General features: G+C 41.8%; 1 protein-coding gene across 4 annotated transcripts in view; it reads right to left on the bottom strand.

Moving 5' to 3' along the window:
* The window catches only part of LOC131061526 (valine--tRNA ligase, chloroplastic/mitochondrial 2), a 304,617-nt gene that overhangs the window by 93,875 nt on the left and 187,079 nt on the right, over positions 1–23,663 (bottom strand). For 3 of the 4 annotated variants that reach the window (XR_009110548.2, XM_057995259.2, XM_057995257.2), the window contains exons 17-18: positions 16,203–16,316; positions 15,944–16,081 (exon numbers count right to left, since the gene is read on the bottom strand). The exons of the other annotated variant lie outside the window; for it this stretch is intronic. Coding sequence is in view for 2 of the 3 variants with exons in the window: in XM_057995259.2 (XP_057851242.1) it covers positions 15,944–16,081; positions 16,203–16,316 (252 nt within the window). In the remaining variant the exon portion in view is untranslated. The remainder of the gene's footprint in view (positions 1–15,943; positions 16,082–16,202; positions 16,317–23,663) is intronic. 4 annotated transcript variants of the gene reach the window in all.

The following is a 23,663-nucleotide window of genomic DNA, read 5'->3' as shown; positions in this document are numbered from 1 at the left end:
AGAGGGGCGTTTGAAAAGTTTTTATAAAAGTTCATACTTAGACGTTTTAGAAAATCGGCCTAAATGGCACTTCTGCAAACTTTAAGTTAACGCCTTACTATTTTATTTTCACATTTTCGGGGGGTTTGAGAGCAATTGCTAGGTTTTAAATCTTTAACATTTTCGCCCCTTTATGGCGAATTTCGGGATTTTGGGCACTTTTGAAAGGTTTAAAAACTTTGACATTTTCGCCCCTTTATGGCAAATTTCGGGATTTTGGGCACTTTTGAAAGGCTTAAAAACTGACATTTTCACCCGTTTATGGCGAATTCCGGATTTTGGGCACTTTTGAAAGGTTTAAAAGCTTTGACATTTTCACCCTTTTATGGCGAATTTCGGGATTTTGCGCACTTTTGAAAGGTTTATAAACTTTGGCATTTTCGCCCCTTTATGGCGAATTTCGGGATTTTGGGCACTTTTGAAAGGTTTATAAACTTTGACATTTTCACCCCTTTATGGCGAATTTCGAGATTTTGGGCACTTTTGCAAACTTCGGAGATTTTCGCCACTTTGCAAACTTAACAGATTTTAGCCACTTTGCAAACTTCATAAACATTTCGCACTTTTAGAGCCTTTTGCAAAGTTTTGACATTTTGACAATCTTTTCTCAGCGAATTTCGGGATTTTCAGACTTTTTGCAAAGTTTTAAAACTTCAACATTTTTTCTCCTTTCAATATCCCTTTGGCGAAAATCGGCATTTTGGGTCCTTCTGTGACCATTAGACGCTTGATCATATTTGGGGAATTTTGCAAGCTTCTGCCTTTTTTCACCTAACTTATGCGATTTTACAAGTCAAAAAAAAAAAAAAAACACTTTGAAGCTTCAAACTTAGCGTTTTACCAGCTTAAGCGATCTGTTAAAATTTTAACGCCCGAACGTTAAACTCACCTTGTGGATTCGCAGGCTTACCCTCAAAAAAGACGCGAGACACCCTGTGCAGAACTCAACAGGGCGAAGGCGAAAAGACCAAAAATAGGGGGACCTTGTCGGCGACAGGGAGCGTGTGCAACGCACAACAAGACTCAATTTGCATCACATACAGTAGTGTTGGGACGACTTTTCAAGGTGAAACAAGCATTGAGTGCCATGGTTATTAGTAACGAATGGAGTGTTTAGAAACAATCAAATCCAAAAAGGGCCCAAAAGGTTAGGTCATAGTTGGACCACTCGCCGAGTTCTCGACGAGTTTTAAAAAAATTGCGAGTATTTTTCTGTAATGTCCTCTTTTCCGCTCTAGTTAGTTTTGGGGACTGTTGGCCAATTTTGAGACCCATTGGTCAGTCAGAGGCAGAATTAGAGTTTCCTTTTTTTAGGAGGATGTTTTGGCATTTTTGGTGGCTTGCATGTTGGACTTTTACAGTTCTGATTCCGGATTCCTTCTGGGTTTTTAGAAAGCTTCGTAATGATGGTACATACATAGCACGCAGTGGAGCTTGGCAAACTTACTATTTTTAGTAAGTGGAGGTGAGGGTAGTTATTTCTCTAGGTTTTTTCTAGGTTTTTAGAGAGCTTCGTGATAGTGTAACATGCAAATGAATTTGAAGACTTTTCCGGAGTTACTATTTTTAGTAAGTTGCAACGACTGCTCAAAATGTGGTAAAAATCACTTTGGAAACACTTACTATTTTTAGCAATATGCTATTTTTAGCAAAAGTTCAGCTAGTCAGTTCAGATGGCTATTTTTGGCAGGACAGTGTTGCCGAGAATAATCATTATGTTATGTTGTTATATTATGTTTATGTTGTCATCGGTAATAATGAGTTACAGCGGTCAGTTAGTTAGCCGACGGGTAGGTAGTTGGAGTCGCGACGGTTGTGTCGCACCCCTTCGGGTATTATATATTGTGTACCTTTTCTTCGAAGTGGGATCATGTTAGTCGTGTCAGATGTAATGTTATAAGCACTTATTGTACATGGACTGTGGAATTAATACAGAGGCTGGTTATTTAATATATTTCCATTATGTTCTGTGCATTTACTTTCTGCATTTAACCGTTTACCCGAGAGGACAAACATTTGGCGCCGTTGCCTAGACGTACTCGGGAACGGAAGACGCGGATGGCGCACGGACGCGATGGGCCTACCCGTCGGTGAGATGAACCCAGAGACCGACGACGTGCACATGGAACAAGAGGCGAAGGGGAAATTGAACCCTGTAAGAATCTCGGCACAATGTTGATATAAATTATGGTTGAAAGGGAAAAATAAAATAATAAAAGTTTTTTTGTGTACATGGCATGTGTTTGCTATGTATGGAAGTGACTTATGCCCAATAGACTAAATAAGGACAAAAATAAAAAGATACAGAGTGACGAATGGGAAGTGGCACAAACCGCGTTGAATCTCAGACAGCAGATAGAACGAAGGCGTAGGCTAAGGCAGCTTGCTGAGGGACGACCGACCGAGGGGTTGCCCGAAGGGAACCCAGGAGGTGTCACGAAGGTTGCGGAGGCAGAGATAGACGGAGAGAACTACACTGTCTACACTGTTGTAGGGCTGCCAGAAGGAGTCACAGAGGGTGCCGAAGGAGAACTCTACAGTTCGCCACAATACCACCGTAGGATAAGAAGCCGCGAAGAGTTGGTGGAACAAACAAGGCGAAGTCTAAACCTGATCGACGCTACCAAAGACTTGCTAAAGAATTTGTCCATTTCAGAGGACAACCGGAGGGAGACAACGGAAGGTGACGGTACGACCGAAGGTGCCGAGGGAGCACAAGGGTATCGTACGGGAGGCAATTTGTTTGGTTCGGTGTCAGCAACTTTTTCCGGAGGAACCACGAGTGGAGGTTCAGTTGCAAGAGGCGGAGGATCGCCAGGTACAAGCACACAAGGAATTAGAGGAGCGAGACCCAGCGGTGGGATGGCGAGTAAACAAAAATTGCCAAAGTTCACAGGGGAGGGCAAGGAAGACCCCTTACGGCACTGCCGTACATGTGAAACCATTTGGTCCGCCAACGGAGTAACAGACCAGGATGACTAGGTACAGCAGTTCCCAGCCACGTTACGAGGAGTTGCCATAGATTGGTACTCCGATGTGGACAAGCAAAAAGTGGCCACGTGGGCCAATCTACAGAAGGAATTCACGGGGGAGTTTCGGTTGCTCCGTGATGACAATGAAATTGTAACGGACATATACAGTACCAAACAAGGTACCAGGGAGACAATACCGGCATACAGTCGGAGACTGAAAGAACTCTTGGGTAAAATGGAAAGCCAACCCGCAAATGGATTGAAGAAACGATGGTTCGTTGAAGGGTTGAAATCCTCCCTACGGAGGAAGATGAAAATTGTACCCCCGACGTCATATGACGACGCTTATAATAGGGTGATGGACCTGGAGAGCGAACACAAAACATCACAGAAGAAGAAAAGTAATAAATCCTCATCCGAGGACGATGACTCTTCACAGGAAAGCAGCAGCGACGACGAGGCTGGCAAACGGGTGCAAGCGCTCCAGAAAGACATGGAGCGAATGAGAAAGGAATTCAAAATAATGAGAAGCACTGGTCGGAACGAAGGGGACATATGGTGCACTGAGTGCAAAAAGGAAGGGCACACAAAGGGTACTTGCCAAAAGAAGGCATTCTGCGAGATTTGCCAAGTGATGGGACACTCCACCAAGGAGTGCCCATACAACATGAAAACCCGAAGTACGCAAATGAACCAGGTGTTGTTCACAGAGCAGGCCACAACAGCCGCACCAGCGGGTACCGGCCAACATACTAACACAACGGCATCATCTGGAGGATACCGGGACAACAGACGCGGCGGCGGAAGGAATAGCAACAATAACAATAATGGAAGCCGTATCCAGTATGACGCCGAGGGCCGGCCAATTATCCAATGTAGGGCCTGTAATCAGTGGGGGCACTTCGCCCGTGATTGCACGAAGGAAGCCACCCCTCAGCACCTCTGTCGTTGGTGTGGGCCAGGCGACCATGAGGACGCAAACTGCCCGCAGGCAGGGGTTAATCTCCTCAACATTGAGAAGGCTGAGAAGACTGGTGAGAAAGAAGTACTGGCGATCACCCGCGCCCAGACGAAAAAAGCCACTTATCCCGACCCCCGTACAGAGAAGGAGAGATTACGAGAGGCAAAGGCCAATATTGAACGTGAGACGAGGACCGAACGACAGGACAACAAGGTGGAGAGTACATCATTCCATACGGAAGCGGAAAATAACATCATTGGGCAAATCTTGCAGATAGAGGTGCCGATAAAGGTAAAAGACCTTCTAGACTCTATGCCACAATTGAGGACTGCCATCCTCACCAATGTGCAAAGCACCGCACTGTCGAGTGCACCTCAGGTAGGGGTTCCCGCCACCGTATGGTCGAGTGCACCACAGGTAGGGGTTCCTGCCACCACTTCGAAGAGTACACCACAGGTGGAGGTTTCCGTCAGCCCTTCGACTAACCCGATGTTACTAGCCTTGAGCAGTGGTAGACACCCAGCTGTGGTAGAAATGGGTATCCGTGGGACCATTCTGAAGGACACCATTGTGGACGGGGGATCTGGGGTGAATGTACTACCAGAAGAAACATGGAAGCGGCTGGGGAAGCCCACCCTATGGCCACCCACATTCAACCTGGTGGGAGCGGACCAACACGACATTAAGCCACTCGGCCTGTTGATGGCCCAGCAAGTGACAATTGGTACGCAACCATTCTTGTTAGATTTTGTGGTTATTCCCTCAAAGAAGAAAGGCTATAACGCCATCCTGGGGAGAGCGTGGTTGATCAACGCGAGGGTAAACCACAACTGGAAGAAAAATACACTTTCCATGGAGAAGGGAGGGCGGAAATATACCATTGACCTACACACCCAAGATGTCGGCGAAGAGCTCGCCTCTTTAGACTCGGACTCAGAGGACTCTAATAAAGGGGAAGGGGGTCCCGATGAAAGCAAGGGCAAGAACGCGATGGAGCCGAACAGTGAAGGGGTGCTCGAATTGGAGGGATGTTTTGAAGATGAGGTATGCTCACTTAACGGGCTCTTCCACTGGCGAATGGAGGATTATGAAATGTTCCAAAGCTACAGGCTCGAAGTAGAGGAACCAGAGCAACCAACAAAGGTGTACCTGCCGGAATACAAAGAATATTGGAGGGGAGACGCCCCAAACCCTGGCGACGTAGATAATCCGAAGAGTGTTAGCAACGATTGGAACCCTGTGTGGAAGACCGCAGTCTTCAAAATCTTTATTATTCTTCTTCTTCTTATGTACGGGAAGGAGGTCGTGGTCCCTGTAGAATTTGTGGTTCCAGGTCTTCCGATGGCCATTGAAAATAGATTGGCCACCAACGGGTACAAATTGAAACCCTACCACGCGAAGCGCGCAGGGGACCCGAGAGGCTGGATGGACACCCGAGAGCCCAAAGGGGGACCCGAGAGGATGGAAGGGGACCTGAGAGGCCGGGCAGGCAACGCAAGAGGCACGGGGCAAAAGGAGACTTTTGGGCGAGGAAAACCGAGAAGGATGAAGGGCGATCCCAGAGACAGGGGACTCGAGCCGAAGACTCTCTAGACAACTTAAAAAAAAAATTTAAAAATCCGTACGGTCAAAATAAATAAATAAATTAAAAAAATAAAAAAAATGAAAAAATTTGAAAAAAAACCGTACAGTCATATGACAACGATCGTACGGTCAAAAAAAAAAAAGGGGACGGACCTATGGTGGGACCACCAGCAATGACCACCGTGCGGTGGCACCCACAACTACAAAGCTGCACAGCATGCAGCACGCAGCCGCACAACTCACCCACCCGCACACTCACGTTCCGAACAGCCCACAGCCGCACAGCGCACAGCCGCACAGCCGCACAGCCATGCAACCGCACAAACACACACGCAGTCACTTCGTCGTCAGTGGTCACTGTACGGTTGAACTGTGTTGGGCGTGCGGAAGGAGGACCGTACAGTGTGCACAGTTGAGCATGTTGGAGGTGTGTCCGTACGGTAAGAAGGGTGTCGACCGCACGGGAAGGTGGCCGCACGATCGGAGGTGCTAGTGGAGGTGCGTCCGTATGGTAAGAAGGGTGTCGACCGCACGGGAAGGTGGCCGCACGATCGGAGGTGCCAGTGCTGTTGTTGACCGTACAGGGAGGTTGTATAGCCGGGGTGCCATCGGGGACATTACAATGCAAAAAAAAAAAACGACGACCAGATTTAAAATGATTCGCTGGAGTTTGAAGCCAGGACCCCGCGAGGGCCGCTGCCCCTCGACCCCGCTGTGGGCGTTGCCCCTAGACCCCCAATTTATTTTTTGAGCTACAATACACTTTTTCGAGTTGAGCGAAGGGCATCTGAGAAGTCATGGTAAGTGTGGGTTGTTCCATACGGTGAGAAAGAAGCCTGACGGTAAGCATTGGCGGGAAGCCATAAGCCGTAGAGGAAGACGGATTTGGAGGTTGCGAACAAACAGAGTTTGAGGGAAGGCATTGCAGGTCCGCGCAGTTGTATGACACCAGGGAGTTATTCAGTTCAGTTTTTAGCCTTTGGGGAGTGTGATGGAGGATTTGAGGTGTCTCCTAGCATTTGTGCCAACGGATTGTGGCCACCTCCAGGCATGACTGGTACGCTTTGAGGAACTCGGAGTATGTCTCGGCCGGACGTGAGGTTGCCTTGGTGGTTGGTGGATGCACAGAGGGCTCAGGAGGAGCTGACCACCAGGTTGGAGGCAATAGTCGCGTGAGACTTAGTTCAGCGTACCCAGGAGTTGGATGCCGGGAGAGCAGCACGGGTGGCGAGGACAAATTGGCTAGGGAGACAGTATCAATTGAGTAGCAGTTGGTGGAAGCTGAGACTGAAAAACGTGTTTTGCAGACAAGTTTGGGTTAGGCACAGGAGGACTGTGATGGCAAAGAAAGCAATATTGGTGAATTCCGCACTTGAGCATCGGATGGTAGCAGAAAAGGGTTTTCAGGCGAGGACGCAACAAGTGTATAAGATCCGGGCCCGACTGGCGTCAGTAGTTCCTACCGTTCATCCCTATTTTGTATTAAGTCATCGGGGTCGACTTCTTTTCTTGGGGGGGATGATGTTGCCGGAAATAATCATTATGTTATGTTGTTATATTATGTTTATGTTGTCGTCGGTAATAATGAGTTACGGCAGTCAGTTAGTTGAAAAAGTGCATTTTAAACTTGCCATTTGTTCCCAAAAAGCCGATTTTTACAAGTGCATGCAAAATCGAACTTGCACTTCTTTTCCAAAAACCCAATTAGCTATTGGAGTCGAATTTGTTGAAAGATTCAAACGATTATTGAGAGATTTTAGGAGGAAGACGTTTTGAATCCTAAAGCGATTTTTATGGATTTGGAAACTCTTTTTATGCCACGTGGTAATTGTTTTTGCTGGTCATAAGGCGTTAAAACAGCAAAAAACGTGTTCTTCAAATGCCACGATTTACCTCATGAAAGTGCCATAAATCTTCAATCCTCTAAATCGTTTTTAACTCTCCTACCTAGACGTGGGGATTGGCGCCTTATTTGATCGATTCTTCATGCATTTGCTGCCACGTTTTTCAGTTTTAGGCGTTTTTGCAAAAACGTGGTTAGGGTTTGGCATTGTGGATTGTCTCTATTTATTGGATTGTCTTCTTCATTCCAAGATTGTTGCATCTTTTGGAGGCATTTTCAGTTTGAACCAAGGTACGTTTTCTTTTCTTTCTTTCTTTCTTTTTCTTGTTTTCTTGTTTTCTTAGTTTTCCTTTCTAGTTGTATTTTGGTAAATATGTTGTTCTTCCCCCAAAAATCGGTTTTGTGACAGAGATTTTCCCCTTGATATGCAATTTTTGAATTGCATTGTTCTTCCCCATTTTCCCTCTTTAATTGTATTCGGGATTTTAAATCCCGATTACAAGTTGGCTGGAAATCTTTGTTCTTCCCTTGAGGTTAAAGAATTTAACCATTTTTGGTTAAAATTTCAAGTTAAAAAGATGTGAAATACCCTTCCTTTCAAAATCGGGTTTTAAAAACCGAATTACATGTTGAAAAGTTTTTCCCATTTTCATAAAAATGACATTCCCGAATTTTCCTATTTCTATCCATTCATGTCACCCATATACGTACTTTCCATTTTTCCTCATTTTCCGCAAGTCTAATTCTCATTTTCCATCCATTTCTCTATTTGCAAATTTACAAGTATACTTGCATTCGGGTTTTAAAAATCCGATTGCATGTATGCTCTTTCCAACTTGTATACTTGCAAAAATTTCCCCAAGATCCGAAATTGGTCAAAGTCAAGATTTTCCCATTTCCATTTATTTCCCCTCTTTCTCTCACAAAATCGTGAATTTCAAGAGTCGAAGTTTTTCCCATTTGAAGAAGGAAGAATGTTATTTGCAGTTGAATATGATGTTGGCTTAAAACTTTTAAGTCTTCATCACAGTATTCCAGGTTTTCAATCAATGTCAGATTTGCTATTATCTCCAATTCCAAAAAAGATGAAGTACAAATATGACAAGTATCAAAACAAAGTGGCACCTTCCCAAGTTTCTTCCCCTCTGAATCGTATCAGAGATACAGAAATAGGGCATGTCGATATGTCAAAGTTTGTCAAGAGGGTGGAAGATCCACAAGATAACAATATGCAGCGGCTGTTGGACAGCCATATCCATCACGCATCTTCTTTCCTGGTGGCTGCCCTAGAACTAGAATTTGTCCTCGCCTGTGCCCATCACTTTGCTAAGGAGACGAGAATCATCAAAAATGATGATGGCGAAGCAATAATCCGCCTTGATGCAAACACAATTGAGAAGGTCTTCAGAATACCTCTCGCACCTGTTTACATGGAAATCTCCAAAGAAAGTGCAACTGAGTATTATGTGAAAATGGAAAAAGATTGTAAACAGCATATCAACAGGTGGATCCAAGACCCACGAGCCTCCTTCTCAAGGTGGGCCAAGTTGTATCGTTGTGACTTCAAATGGGAAAAAGGAGACATCATAACCCTTCTCAACAGGATAATGGGCCTTGAGCATTCTATTGTTTTTGAACCCTGGATGTACCAATTCATCATGTTCATAAGGCAATCTCATCATATATCATGGGGGGAAGTCATCAGCGATGCCTTGTGTGAACAACTTGCAGCAGTCCCTTCCACCATGACTTTCTATATGAATTCATACTTGGTGTATTTGGCAGCATCACTTAGACATTTTCCAGGTCTTTCTACCAAGGGTGATCGCTCGCTTATACCCGTTTGGGAATATTATGATCAGTTGCCTTTGAGACCCAGCAAATTGCATTTCAGAAGAGTCCAAGATGCATTCTTTGGTTACTTCATGTGTCAGTTTGACAGAACTCTAAGGAACAAAAGGGTATCAGATGAGGTATGGAAAAGGGTGAGCGAGCATGGATGCTTGTTTCTACAGTTCCCCACCTTCACCTATATGAGAATTGGATGCTATAGTGGTCAAAAATATATGCTTCCTAGATACCCAACTGATAGGATCATTCTTATGTAGTTGGGAAGACAGATCATGGCTGTCCACACTCATCAATCTGCTAGACACAAGGTTGGAATGGGGATCTCTACAACAAACCCATTAAAAATTGGCCGGTATTCTCTCGTCACATCCATTAAAGCTAACGCCATGGAGACTGAAATGCAGGAAATTAAGCTCAAAAGGTTTAAGCCCAGAGCTGATTTTGATTACCGGGGTATGAAGGTTAAGATCAAGAAATATTTTGTGCACGTGCATCGCATTGAGGATATCTGGGTAGATCTCCGCACAGAGGTCGAGGTTCTAAAGATGGATTACTGCAGGCTCACTGTTGACCAAATTGTTGATTTGAACTTGGTGGATATCCCACAAGGGATGATTGGCAATGGGCACGTACTTGTACTGAATATATTTCACGAAGGGTTGAGGAAGCTCCACTTCCTTTGATTCAATGGTCACACAAAGAGTGCATATCCATTCTTGAAAGATTTCACCCTATCTTGGCTAACACCAACGCTTGGCTGAAAAGTAATGTTGTTAGACTCATAAAAATCAAGATTGGAAAAGAAGATGATTCTATGGGGCCTCTTGGACATAAGTCTGAGATTCAGGTTGACAACAAGGAAGGTGCATCATCTTTGGGCACAAGGATCAAACTGCGAGTTAGTCGGGCAATAGTGCTTCCTCCTGAGGATATGACAGTTCGTGGGAGGGAAAAATCACGATTTCATGTTCAGGTGGTCGATCTAGATAATCCAAAAGAGAGCAGCAATCTGATGATGCTCCTAAGTCTCCAGTTTCAGACTTGCCTCATGAGATCATTCCCCCAGTTTCCATTGAGACCCCCCTTTCTCCTCCTGATTTGCTTGTGGATGAATCTCCTCAGAATGCCATTCCCATTGTAGCATACGAGCCACCTCCTGATCATCAACAAGAGAGTGTGCTAGAAGTTCCTGAGAATATTCCCAGTTGTATCCAACTGTCAGAAATTCATACTTCCACTTCGGATTTTGAAGAGTTTAGGAGGCAATCTTCATGCCCATTGGTAAATGAGCAAACCGTGGTCGCTGTCCAAACAAATATTCCTCCCAGGATGACCGCGGTTATTCAAACAGAAACTGCTTCTCCTTTGCCTACAGCTGCTACTGAAGAGGAGTTGATGACTTTACCTCCATGGCTTAGTTCTTTAACTCCAAAAAGGAAGAAGCAAGAAATATCACCTGATGCCTTTGATTATCAGCAACTAAAACAGTCTAGATCCAAGGTTGTGTTGTGCGAATCGCACACCCATCCCCGTCTTGGACAGGAACCCCCCCAGTTTGTGCCTTTCTGTCCTTGCGGAAGAGGAAGGGGATATGAAGGGTCAAGTGCCGCTAAAACCAAATTCGGCCTCTAGGGCCATATTGCGAACTTAAAACTCCCCAATTCTCGCAAAATCGCCTAAATGTGAAGAAAGAGATAAGGCCTGCAATGACGCTGAAATGCCGATTTTTGCCAAGGGATACAGAGGAGATAAAGAATGCAAAGTGTCAGGGTTGACAAACTCGCCCAAGTGCCAAAACTCGCACTTTTTGGAAAAGAAATCAAAAGTTGGCAAAAATGCCCCAAATGGCCAAATTCGGACCTTTTAGCCAAAATGTTAAAAAGTGAAAGTTGCCAAAAGTGCCCAAAGGGTCGAATTTGGACCTTTAAGTGAAAATCTGAAAAGTGAAAAGTTGGCAAAAATGCCCCAAATGGCCAAATTCGGACCTTTTAGCCAAAATGTGAAAAGTAAAAAGTTGGCAAAAGTGCCCAAAGGGCCGAATTTGGACCTTTAAGTGAAAATGTGAAAAGTGAAAAGTTGGCAAAAGGGCCGAATTTGGACCTTTAAGTGAAAATCTGAAAAGTGAAAAGTTGGCAAAAATGCCCCAAATGACTAAATTCGGACCTTTTAGCCAAAATGTTAAAAAGTGAAAGTTGGTAAAAGTGCCCAAAGGGCCGAATTTGGACCTTTAAGTGAAAATCTGAAAAGTCAAAAATGTTCGCAAAAATGCCCCAAATGGCCAAAATTCGGACCTTTTAGCCAAAATGTTAAAAAGTGAAAGTTGGCAAAAGTGCCCAAAGGGCCGAATTTGGACCTTTAAGTGAAAATCTGAAAAGTGAAAAGTTGGCAAAAAAGCCCCAAATGCCCAAATTCGGACCTTTTAGCCAAAATGTTAAAAAGTGAAAGTTGGCAAAAGTGCCCAAAGGGCCGAATTTGGACCTTTAAGTGAAAATCTGAAAAGTTGGCAAAAAATGCCTCAAAAGGCCAAATTCGGACCTTTTAGCCAAAATGTGAAAAGTGAAAAGTTGGCAAAAGTGCCCAAAATCCCGAAATTCACCATTAAGGGGTGAAAATGTCAAAGTTTTTAAAACTTTCCGAACGCCCCTCTTGCCCGAAATTGCCAGGAACAACTAAATTCGTGGAAGGAGTAAAAGCGTTAAAACTTGGGAAATTTTCAAATGACCCTCCAGGCGTTAAATTTTAATATTTGTTAAATTAAATTAATTAATTTTTCAAATTGATTTATTGAAATGAAATTGATCGTTCGCAGGTCGCAGGACATCATTAGAGAACCAGGAGAAAGACCTGAAACACACATCGAAGAAGGATCACAATCAAGGCCAGGCGTTGAAGACTGGAAAAGAAAAAAGATGTGGGAACGTGCTGCTGGAGCACGAGAGAAACCAAACGTTCGGAACCTGTTGACGGGTCTGGAATCGCATTGCTGCAAACTCCATATGGCCAACGCATAATAGAATAACCAGCTGAGTATCCTATCCTCTCTTGAGATAAGGAAGTCCCTAATGCTATTTTTTTTATATTTGATCATAGGGGACAACCTCAAGGTTTCTTTTGTCAGGTCTTGGTTGCGGGACTACTCAGTGGTTTCATGTGTTTTTGCTGGAAACACAAGGGGGACTTACATTGGATGGGTAATTTATAAATAAGTTTCCTGGAACTTTTATAATCTTTCTATGGGGTGCAGTACAATTGGGCTACAGTACTTGCCAACAGGATGTGTGAGTTCATGGCTCTACACCACCGCACCTTCTATATGCCGCACTATGCCATTGGGTTGTTCCTGGAGGCCATGCGTTCCCAACTGCCGGAGGCCGAAGTAGACATCAAACCGACAGGTAGATTGGCACCAGGGGAGCCACCCATTTTTTATTAGTGACATTTGGATGTAGGACTGGCACCTACGGCAGGGCAGAAAAGGCGAAGGCAGGATGCGTCCAAGTCCGAGGACTTTGACAGTGGGCGGGAAGAGACTTCGGAGGCCTCGAGTGATTCCGATGGAGATAGTGGGGCAAGCTTGGTCGAAGCGGTACCAGCATCCACACCCCCACCCCAAGTCTTGTTCGCCACACCCATGCTGACCACCTCAGCGCAATTGAGTTTGGGTGGCATTGCGTCCATTCCGACCTTCGAGGAGCTGAGGCCGCCGGTAGTAATGGGGTTGTCACCCAGGACAGAGGAAGGGAGGACCGAGATAGTTCCGTCAGAAGAAGCTGAATCCAGACCCACAGGGGAAGTGCAGGGGCACGATCACGCAATGATAGGAGCAATAGGTGGGGGAATACTCCACCCCCTCGAGGAGGACAGTTGGTTGAGGAGGGAGTTCGAGATGACACCCATGTCGCCTAGGTCAGTTACTACCATTTCTCCCTCACGGGATACCCCCGTGCGTGGTGACCCTCAGGAGGACTTAGACGCAGTAGTTGTGGACTTAGATAGCGACGGTTCTCCCAGGGATGTGACACAGTCGACGGAGGTACAGGGTAGGGAGTTGGCACTGGAGCAAATAGCCGAGGTCCCCATGGACAGCCAGCGGGGCAAGGTAGAGAGCCACCTGGAGAGCAAACAGCCAGGCCGAGTAGACGCGGAGGCGTACCTCCAAGAGATGGTGGGTCGTGGGCAAACTTACTTCCAGGAACTAGTTCAGACTTATTTGTAGGAAGAAGTTCGCCGAGGGCGAGAGGTGATTGCTTCCCTTCAGTCAGAGGCCCTTGACAGCACCGTTCAGGAGTTTGAGTGGCTGCTTAGGTTTATGCAGGAGGGTTGTCCGCAAGCATTTGCTTCCTGTTTTGAGACAGGTGGATGGCCAGAAACTGAGACGGCAGAGATGTTGGTTGCAAGGGCAGTGAGCACGCCACTAGTGGAGAGTAGAGTGGAGTCTTTCGGGAGGCAGATTGAGCAAACCTTCCGAGAAGTGTATCACAGTCTTCGCCGGACGAAGTCTGTGTCTACAGGACATCTGACTGCGAGGGTGGGCGCAGAGAGAGCTCAAGAGGAGTTGGCCACCCAGATTGAGGTTGTGCAGAGGGACTTGGACCATCGGGAGGCCGAGTGGGAAGCCGAGAGGACTCAGTTTGCTGCCGAGAAGGCACGTTTAGCTGCCGAGCTGGAGGTAGCGAGAGCACAGCAGGCGGCCCTGAGCACTAGCTTAGTACAGGCGCGAGAGACGGTGGATGCCAAAGAGCGAAAGCTCTTGGAGGCTGCCCAGATGGTTAAATCTGCGATTGAGCATCGGAAGGTTGCAGAGCGGGACCTACAGTTGTGGACACAACAGGTGTATGATCTGCAAGCACGACTGCCACCAGCATCATCATCCGCCCTTCCACCTACTGCTTCAGGGACGCCCCCTCCGCCCCCTTCTTTTTCTACTTGATTCTTGATTTTGTTTAGTGTATGACCATCATCTCTATTTTGTATTAAGTCATCCGGAGACGACTTCTTTTCTGGTGGGGATGATGTTGTCGAGCATATATGTGGTCGTATTATGTTATGTTATCGTGTGTAATAATGGGTTATGGTAGTTAGTTAGTCGTCCCGAAGGGGCAGTTGGACGCGACGGTTGGTCTCTCCCCTTCGGGTATTATATATTGCATACCTCTCTTTCTTAGTGGCATCATGATAGTGGTATCCGATTGTAAGCACGTATTGTACTTGGACTATTGAAATTAATATAGAAACTGGTTCTTAATATATCTCCATTATGTTTTGTGCATTTACTTCCGGCATTTAAGGTTTACCTGTATGTGGCAAACACCAGTCACTGTGCAATCATGAGGATGAAGAAAAATGAGTCAAGTCGAACCAAGAACAGACTGGTTTTCCCAGAAAAGCATGAAAAATCAACAACTTTTATTGCAACTTCATAAAAAATCTCCATTCCAATCCGTACAATGGAGCTCAAAAGGCTTATTTAAGTAAAAAATGATCAAAACTAACTGATCCACGCCCACTCATGGCTTTTCATCTTCCTTTATTTTTCCCTCTTTTTGCAATTTTGACAAAAAAATGCATGACAACTTTTACAATTTTTGAGCAACTTTTGCATCTTTTTGTCAATAGGCTTACAACTTGACATATTAATCAAAAATGGTCTAAAATGACCTAAGAAGACCTTATTAGGACAATTTAAGACAAAATTTATCAAAAATCCCAATTTGCCTATATGAGGCCTAATAGGACCTAGAGGTGCCGTTGCACCACAGCGTTGAGCCAATAGATAGTGCATCAGAATGTGAGTCCAATCAGACAAATTTTGAGCAATTAAACTCAAAAAATTGCAATAGATTGTTAATGAAAGGATGGAATGCCCTGTGTTTCTACATACAAGGTACACCACCACCATAACAACAAAATCTTAGCCAAACGAAAAAATTTGTCCTCGTTGAGTTGGAGAAGTATGATCCCACATTCACAATAACAGCCCAATGAACATATATGGATCAATCAAGTTGATCGTCAAGCAGAGTTTGTAGTAATGCAGAGGATGAGCAAGCATTACAGCTAGACATAAAAAGGTTAAGGATGTTGTCTATGCTATTCCCTTTACAAATATGACAACTACAACTGTTTCCTCGGAGTACACAAATATTGTCAAAGAATCTACCATGTATTTAATGTTGGGAGGAGTGGCTCTTATAAGCCTAGTTTTCATCTTTTTATGTTCCTCATTTAGTGATTATTGTGAACAAGAAAACAAAATTAAGAACTCTGAAGCAAACTTTCTTGCATATAGCTTTCACGTTTCATGTTCAGCTTTCAATATAACTAATTAGTTTTTGTGAATATTTAAAGTTGAATTTTTATGTAGTGCAACATAATAACATTTTCCTATAATTTGCTACTTTTAATATGAGCTTTAAATTTGCCTAGTTTTGGCGAATTTTAGCCAAATTTTTCAACGAGTCCAAGGCGGAATCAAAAATCAGCTTGCCAGGTTTTTGCCAAGTTAGAACCAAAAGAAGAATACAATGTCTGGCAAAATATACCCTCCCAACAATATGGACAAAGTATGAGCACAAAAATAAGTAAATTGTACCACGGTCCACCTATCCAAGTAATAGGTAATGGCTATGCACTAAAACAAAAATAGTAATATCATTTCCAATAATAACACAAAAAATAAGAGAGATATATCACCTTCCAGTCCCTGATTCCATTCCAAGAAGATGTATCAGATTCGGGAGGCAGGTTCTGTAAGATATATTTTCCAGCATTCCAGAGTTTGTTTGTAAAGGCCTTGTTTGCTCCCAATCTTTCTAGCGAAAGATTTATATCCTGACAGTAATATCAATCAGACATGCTGAAAAAAAAAACCATACTTCCAGTTCAGAATGTATGGCAGACCAGAAAAGAAATACTTTAACTTGCCAAATATAATACATTAACGCATTCATACCTGGCCTGGGGTTGTACCAGTTGCAAGTGTAAACCGTAAAGCGTCTGTCCCAAACTCACTTATAGTGTCGAGAGGATCTACTACATTTCCCAAAGATTTTGACATTTTACGCCCCTTCAAGGGTGTAAGTCAAAGCAGCAAATTTTTGGAAACTATTAATATGTATACCAATTATTCTCCAAAAATATGTTACTTGCAATTGTCTATCATCGAATTGGACAACAAATGTGCATCAGGACTTGAAATCAGCAGAATAAGGCTATATATAGTCTAAAGAATTATCAAAAATAATAGTCGATTTCAAATTTCCATTATCATGCATAGTTACACATTTGTAACATTACAAATAAGCATATGCATTGCATTTGATCCTTTAAGCAAATGGTCAGGCGAATACTCATCCAGCAAAATAAAACAAGAGATTAATTTGATTCCAACGAGGTAGTAACCATCATAAATGATCTTATTGAAATCATCAAAGGCCTTAGCATCTATTCTTCTAACTGTCCATATCATCTTCTCTATCTACGGTTGGTTATTTGGCATAAGCGAAACTTCTTTCCTTTTTTCTAAAAAGTAAAAATAATGGACATACATTCCAAAGGATCATCCTCCACATTTTTGATAAGATAGCCTTAGGCAATTTGAAATCTTTCACGCATGATTGGTCAAGTACATTAACGAATAAACACACCTAAAGGCCTTGACGAAGTGCATGTAGTGATGTAGAGCAGCTCAATTGACACAAAAACTGAAAAAATGTAGATTTATGGTACCACAAGGGAAAATTCTAAGCCACGTCATATAAAAGGCTAGATTAAAGACATTGAAAAGATAAGGGTAGTTGTAAAGATGGAAGCACCGAAGGACATCACAGGGATAAGATAATACTTGGGCCACATTGGGTATTGACCAAGACTTCACTTAAAGAAATTCCTAAGTCTCACACGCTCTAGATAACTTACAAGGAAGGGAATATTCTCTATATGCTTAAAAAAATAGGAACACACATTTAAGGTATTAAGGGTATGCCTTTAATAAGTTCACTCTTCTTTGCTTATCAAGGCTAGGATAAGCAATTCCACTTAATGTAGAGACTTCCAATTTAACTATTGGAGCTAACTTGGGATAGGTAGGAACCGACGGGTTCGATCATCCAATGTTCTTTGATAACAAGCTATCATTCAATGTAGAGATACATTATAGAATGATAAAGAGGAAGGCTCTTGCATTAGTTTACTTAGCACAAAAAGTCCAGCATTACTTACTAGCAACACTATTACATTCTATATAGACCAGCAAGCATTGATGTATCTCGTGAACAAGCCCATCATTCAAGGTCATACAAGTAGATGGTTAATGTTCAAAAATTTAAAATTAAAATAATCCATTGACTAATGAAGAATCTTGTTAAACAAGAGCACCTCTCGAGGATAAATTCTTCAGAACCAATAGAAGGTATAAATGAACAATTTCCAGGTGCTCACTTATTCTAAGGCATTGTGGTACTAGATAGTACAAGAACATGGGGGACTATTTATCCACAACTTCATTTCCAAGATGCATGCAACCGAAAGAACAAAGAAGGTCGACACTAAGGGCAAGGACATTCCTATTGTTCAATGGTTTGTTGTACAATATGGGACTTGACCAAATATTACCAAGATGTATCATGTGTCTAGTACTGCGAATTGTACTTCAAGAAGAACACGAAGGTCCAGTGTGTGCCCATATGGGACCTAATGCCACAACATAAAAAGGACTTCTAGCAAGTTGATGGTAGCCAACACTTCATCATGATGAAAGTGAATGAGTTGTTACACGTAATACATGTCACAGAACAAGCAAGCCCTGTTGGCAATATGTGTTGTCATTGATATCAACCTAATGTATGACAATATATGTTGTCCTTGATTACTGACAGTTGTTGTGTTGTCATTGATGATTGAAATTGTTCATGGTGCAGTTGAGTGCAAAGATATGATGATAGAGATTGTGGGAATTGCTAGATATTATCATTGTTGAGATGTTAGAAGTACATGCGGATGTTGTTACAAATGTTGATTGGGCTTATTGCTTTGCTCATGAATTATATCTTTCTATTTGACATTGTGATTAGTTTAGATGAATGTATAAATGGTTGATGTTCTTGTGCAGAGGATTGTTGCAAATTCTGTTGACATTAATGAAGGATCTCAGATGAGAGCTGAGCAGATGTTTCATGTTTGATGTCCACCCTCTTGGTTCTGATATCCAACATGCTACGATGTCATGCTTGACAACTATGTTGATGTCTCAACGTGCATGATGATAATGGATTGAAGATTACTGATGATTGTAGCTGTTGTGTTGTTGATATCCACCTCCTCAGTGTCTGATGTCTACTCTATGATGTATTGAGACATAATGATGATACCATATTAAGATGAGGATCAAATGCTTAATATTTTTATTTCATTCCCTATGTCTCCCTCAAAATATACGACCTCCTTAGACTCCCTTTATTAAAAGAGTTATTTTAAAAACAACTTAACTCATGTCTCCTAGGCATCATGGCACAAGGTGGGGGACTTTATTATAATCTATTATAATATAAAGTAACTTTATTAAATCACTTTAATTTTATTTAAATCAAACTTTAGACAGTAATTGATTTAATCTAAATCTATCACCTGGAATCCATACTGAAAACTGAATGTTGTCACCTATCCAAGGATGATAACTAGATGTGGCAGTGCAACTAGCAGTCTCCTAAAAAGTAGGGATGCTCCTAAAAGTTAGGAGACTGTTTCAAATCGATGATAAGCACTCCTAAGCCACTCTCCTATGCTCCTCGGCCCTTCGGTGGTCAAACAGTCAACTGGCAATCTCCAAGAAATAGGAACCCTGCTAAAAAATAGAAAACTGCACCAGAACACCCGAAACGTCTCCAAAACTCCTCAGAAGGTCACCAAACCCCAAACGGGATCCCTATCTACCACATTAGCCCACGGGAACCCTGATTATAAGCTAACCCATGCTGACAACTGGACCGTCTAAGGAAGGGATGTTACATATTTCTATCAAGATTCAACTATGTAGTTTACGAGTCAAACTCATTGACCCATGTTTCATGAGTAGTGGTTCACAAGAACCCAAATCTCATGAGAATGAATGGTCCACTTAGCACTCATTGCATCTAGGTGATTCTCATACAGGTGAAGCATTGACCCTTACCAGGAGGTCACCCATCCCAATACTACTCCAACTCAAGCGCACTTGACCACGAAGTTTCCTACAAGGTTAAACTCACTTTAGCTTGCAACCCCATTTGCAAAACCCTCAACAAGTGTTGTGGCTTATGCACCATTCATTGGAGAGCCCCTCAATTTGACTTGATATGGAAAATATCTGCTACTTATCAAATAAAAGTTTGGTATTATATTGATCAGTGTTACAAGACTCTGAGAGTCTTGGCAAGACTCACCGAGTCCCGAGGCGAGTCGCCCTTGCCGAGGCCAGTGGCCTCTGGACTCGGACTCGGACGAGTCTGGCCGGGTTTTGGAAAACTCGACAAGTCTACCGAACTCGGCGGACTCCCCGAGTCCCGAGGGCTAGACTCTGCTGCCTAGGCAACAAATAAAATGCGAAAAAAAAAAAAAACTGACTTTGTTTTAAATGAAACAAAAGGTTAATATGTTTTGAGTCTCACCCTAAAAAGATATTTTTGTTGTTTGCAAACACAACGAGAGAAAAAGAGTGTTTTGAGCATAAAAATAGACGTATTGAAAAGTAGACCAGCAGGTAGATTGAAGAGGAGATTGCAATTGTTGATTGTTAGTGCAAGTTTGTAGTTTGCATTCAAGCATTTAAAGGTGTTAAAGAAGGATTTGGAAGAGGTTTCTAGCAAATTTATAGAGGTAAGTACCATTATTTTGTTATTTTTTTATTTTCTTACTTAAATATTTCCATTTTTTTGTACCTTTGTTTTGTTTTTGTTTTATTTTATATTGATGGAAAAAATATGAAAGTTGAAACCCTGGTTTTGTTTTTTCTTTCTATTATTTATTTTTAAGTTTAACTTAATTATAATAAGAGACGTTATGCTGATTTTTTTCATTTATAATATATTGCAACATAATGTCTCAACCTAATGGTAGTGGAAGTGGTGCCCAAGTTAGAGAGGATAAGGCTTAGAAACATGGCATCCCCGGATCTAAAAAAGGAGAAGTAACATGCATTTATTGCAAAACAAAATATAATGGGGGAGAGGTATTAACCGGTTGAAATATCACATTGCACAAATAGAATGTCATGATGCAAACCCATGCAAAAAAGCACAAATATCACATTGCACAAATAGAATGTCACGTGAACTGCAAGCTCAATTAGAGGAATTTAAAGAGAAAAAAGAATTAAAAAGGAAGTAAGAGGAAGAAATGGCAGCCATTGGTGGAGTGGCTTCTTCAAATCCTCGACCCCAATTTCCTCAATCTTGAAGTAGTGGTTTGTAGTAGTGTGAGTGTGAGCATTGGGCCTCGAATTGCAAAGTTCAGTGATCACTCATATTGGCTCCTTTGAGCCTTAGACTTCTAGGCTCTAGCTTTTATGTTGATATATGTTTTGCACTTTTGATGACATGGACTTCATATTCCATGAATTTTGTAGACATTTGACACTCTGTATTTCTAATGTGTTATTTAGTTTAGCTTATTTCGTTAAGCTCAAGCCTAAAATTTGCATTTATACTTAGGTGATGAATGTAAACTTGTGTATGTGTTCAAAGTAGCTTCTATTTGATGAGATTATTGTGTCTTTGAGGTTTATTTATTAGAAAATACATGAAACAAGTTTAAAATCGTTAAAAATCTTTGAATTTCTTGGGTTTTTCTATTTGCCGAGTATTGGATGAGTTTTTGCCAAGTCCGGGCCGAGTCTGAGTCTTGTACCTATGATATTGATTCACCCCCCTACTCTCCACCTCCCCACTCTCAATATAATTGTGTTCTCTTCAGTTTGTATAGTCCAAAGAAATAAATCAAATTGTAAGACAATTGTTACATGCATTGACCATACATTACACAAAACCCCCACCTACCACTAACACACCGAAATCAGTAAGTTTCAAATTTCATTTTCATTTAAAGAGGAAAATTGCAGCTTTAAATCTGGTTGACCAGACAAATCAGCACTTCAAGGGTTTTGGACGAGCATAAAAAAATCCAAGGACCAAGCACATGTGAGACTATTTCAGATAACTAGGGTTTTAGTATTTTTTTATTTTTTTTGTGAAAAAGTTGAGTTTTGCTAACATAGTTATGGCTGAAAAGGAAAAAAACACAAAAGGGTATAGCTATCTCAACTTCATATGAAGCCAATCTGACCACTGCAAAGTTAGAAAGGATGTGGGAAAGAGAGAATACAGTACTGAAAAAAGAGTACCTGGTGACCAAAGATAGATGGTGTAATAATATGGACCTCACTACAAGCAGATTAGGTGGGGTGACACAAGCCTTAAATATTGCATCTGATTACAAGTAGGTTAGTTGGGGTGACACAAGCCTCAAATATTGCACCTCATTACAAGCAAGTTAGTTGGGGTGACACAAGCCTCAAATATTGCAGTATAAATCCATTAGAGGCTGATTACATGATTAGACTAACCAAAAGGGAAATTTACAACTATAGAAAGTTATTGGCTTGTGATGCCCCTTTATTTTGGCCTTTCCAGATTTCCTAGGAAATGTCAACTTTCTTGGAGAACAAGATCCTTATTGAAATGGAGTTCAGTCATCAACATTGGGTTATGGGGATCATGTTCAGTGCGTTGATGCTTTCCGGGAGCAGTTTTGTAATTCTTGGTGCACTCCAAATTTCTTTAAGGAAAATTTTACTTTTGGAAAGTATCTATCTTTAGTAAGTTGATTTTCTCGTGAGTTCCTAAGTATGCTGACACCTTCAGATTTCACTTCCGCACTTTTTTTGTATTTTCCATATTTTCATCTAAGTGTGCATAAAATAATTTGATGATTAAATAATTAATTGTTTTGTTGTTGAAAAAAACATAAATTAAAGGACAACTTAAATTTATTATTTAAAGGTGAATTTTAAAGTGACTATAGTTAAAAAGAATAATAATTAAATAAACTCACTTTATGGAGCAAAAATGTTTATCGTTTAAAAAGTGATTTTAAATTGAATTTTCACAAAGTTCTTCAAATAAGTTATAGAAGGGTTGAAGAGGCTTATTTTCATTCATTCTCGATTATTCATCTTTGGTGAAATCCTTGTCACAGTTTGAGTTGTTGTTCAGCCTTTCAACCCTAGGACAAAAACCCCTAAGGAAAAGATTGGTTTCAATAGTGAGAGATCTGCCCTAGCTAGTTTGCAGGTGGAGTCATTCAAATTTCACACGTTTTCTCAAAGTGCAGAATTTGCAGCAAAAGATTTATCTATTCAGGTTTTGCAGCTTTACCAGGTCTGCAGGTAACGGATTGGTGTTGAAAGTTTATATTATTTTCATACAGACAAATTATTGTGTTATGCAAATGAATTTGAACAGAGTGTAAGGGCAGTGAGTGTCATGAAGCAATAATTCAAAATTCTTATTATTTGATTCCAGCCTGAGTTGAACCCAACCATACACTTTATAGAAGCCTAGAGGGGTCGATTTATTTACTTTAAGGCTTTGGAGCCTTTTTGACATGATGATGTGGCAATCCAAGTCTTCTGTACAAGTCATAAAGGACGGTGCAGCTCATTCTAGGGTCAACCTTGCATAACGGAGGTCAGTGCAGTAAGATTTAAAGGAAAAACAACACATGAAAAGCCTGCCATACATTCTAATGTCTGTCGTTCCTTCCTTTGAGCCAGCCATAGCATGTTGTAGGTGCCACAAAAGTTGATGGTAGTAATATGGATTATTGCTGATCAATAACAGTGAGCAATGTATTGTCCATGTCAGCCATAATACTTTATGAATATTTTCTATATGCAATTACTGAAAATATCAGTCTATAACAGCAGTATCCGAGGGTATAGAATTATTACTGTTAATCAAATATTGCAATACTTTGTCTGGAATTGAACTGTTACAATTAGATGAAGTTGGAGAGTTTGTTATTATGATGATTATTTGTAATACCTCTCAGAAAAAAAGGAAAATAAACTCAGAGCAGCTGATATGCAAATAGTTTGATGAAATTCTTGTGCACCAAAACTTCTGAAATTTCCAAAATTTTGGTTTTATAATTTGCTCCACCCCATTACATGGCCACAAGAAATCCATGAGTGTGTCATTGAAACATCTACATGACCCAATATGCTATTGGAATCTTGCAAGATGAAGTCTATATACATGCCACTAATAATGAACTATGAACGGACACCTCTCATGATCCATCATATCCATCCATATAATCACTTGGAGAGCAGTTTTTCTGACATAGATCAAAAGAATACTTGTAGTATCACAAAGAAGAG

This window comes from Cryptomeria japonica, chromosome 8, assembly GCF_030272615.1.
Source record: "Cryptomeria japonica chromosome 8, Sugi_1.0, whole genome shotgun sequence".
Classification (NCBI taxonomy): Eukaryota; Viridiplantae; Streptophyta; class Pinopsida; order Cupressales; family Cupressaceae; genus Cryptomeria; species Cryptomeria japonica.
Note: the sequence above shows the minus strand (reverse complement) of the source record. Positions and strands in the feature narration are given on the sequence as shown.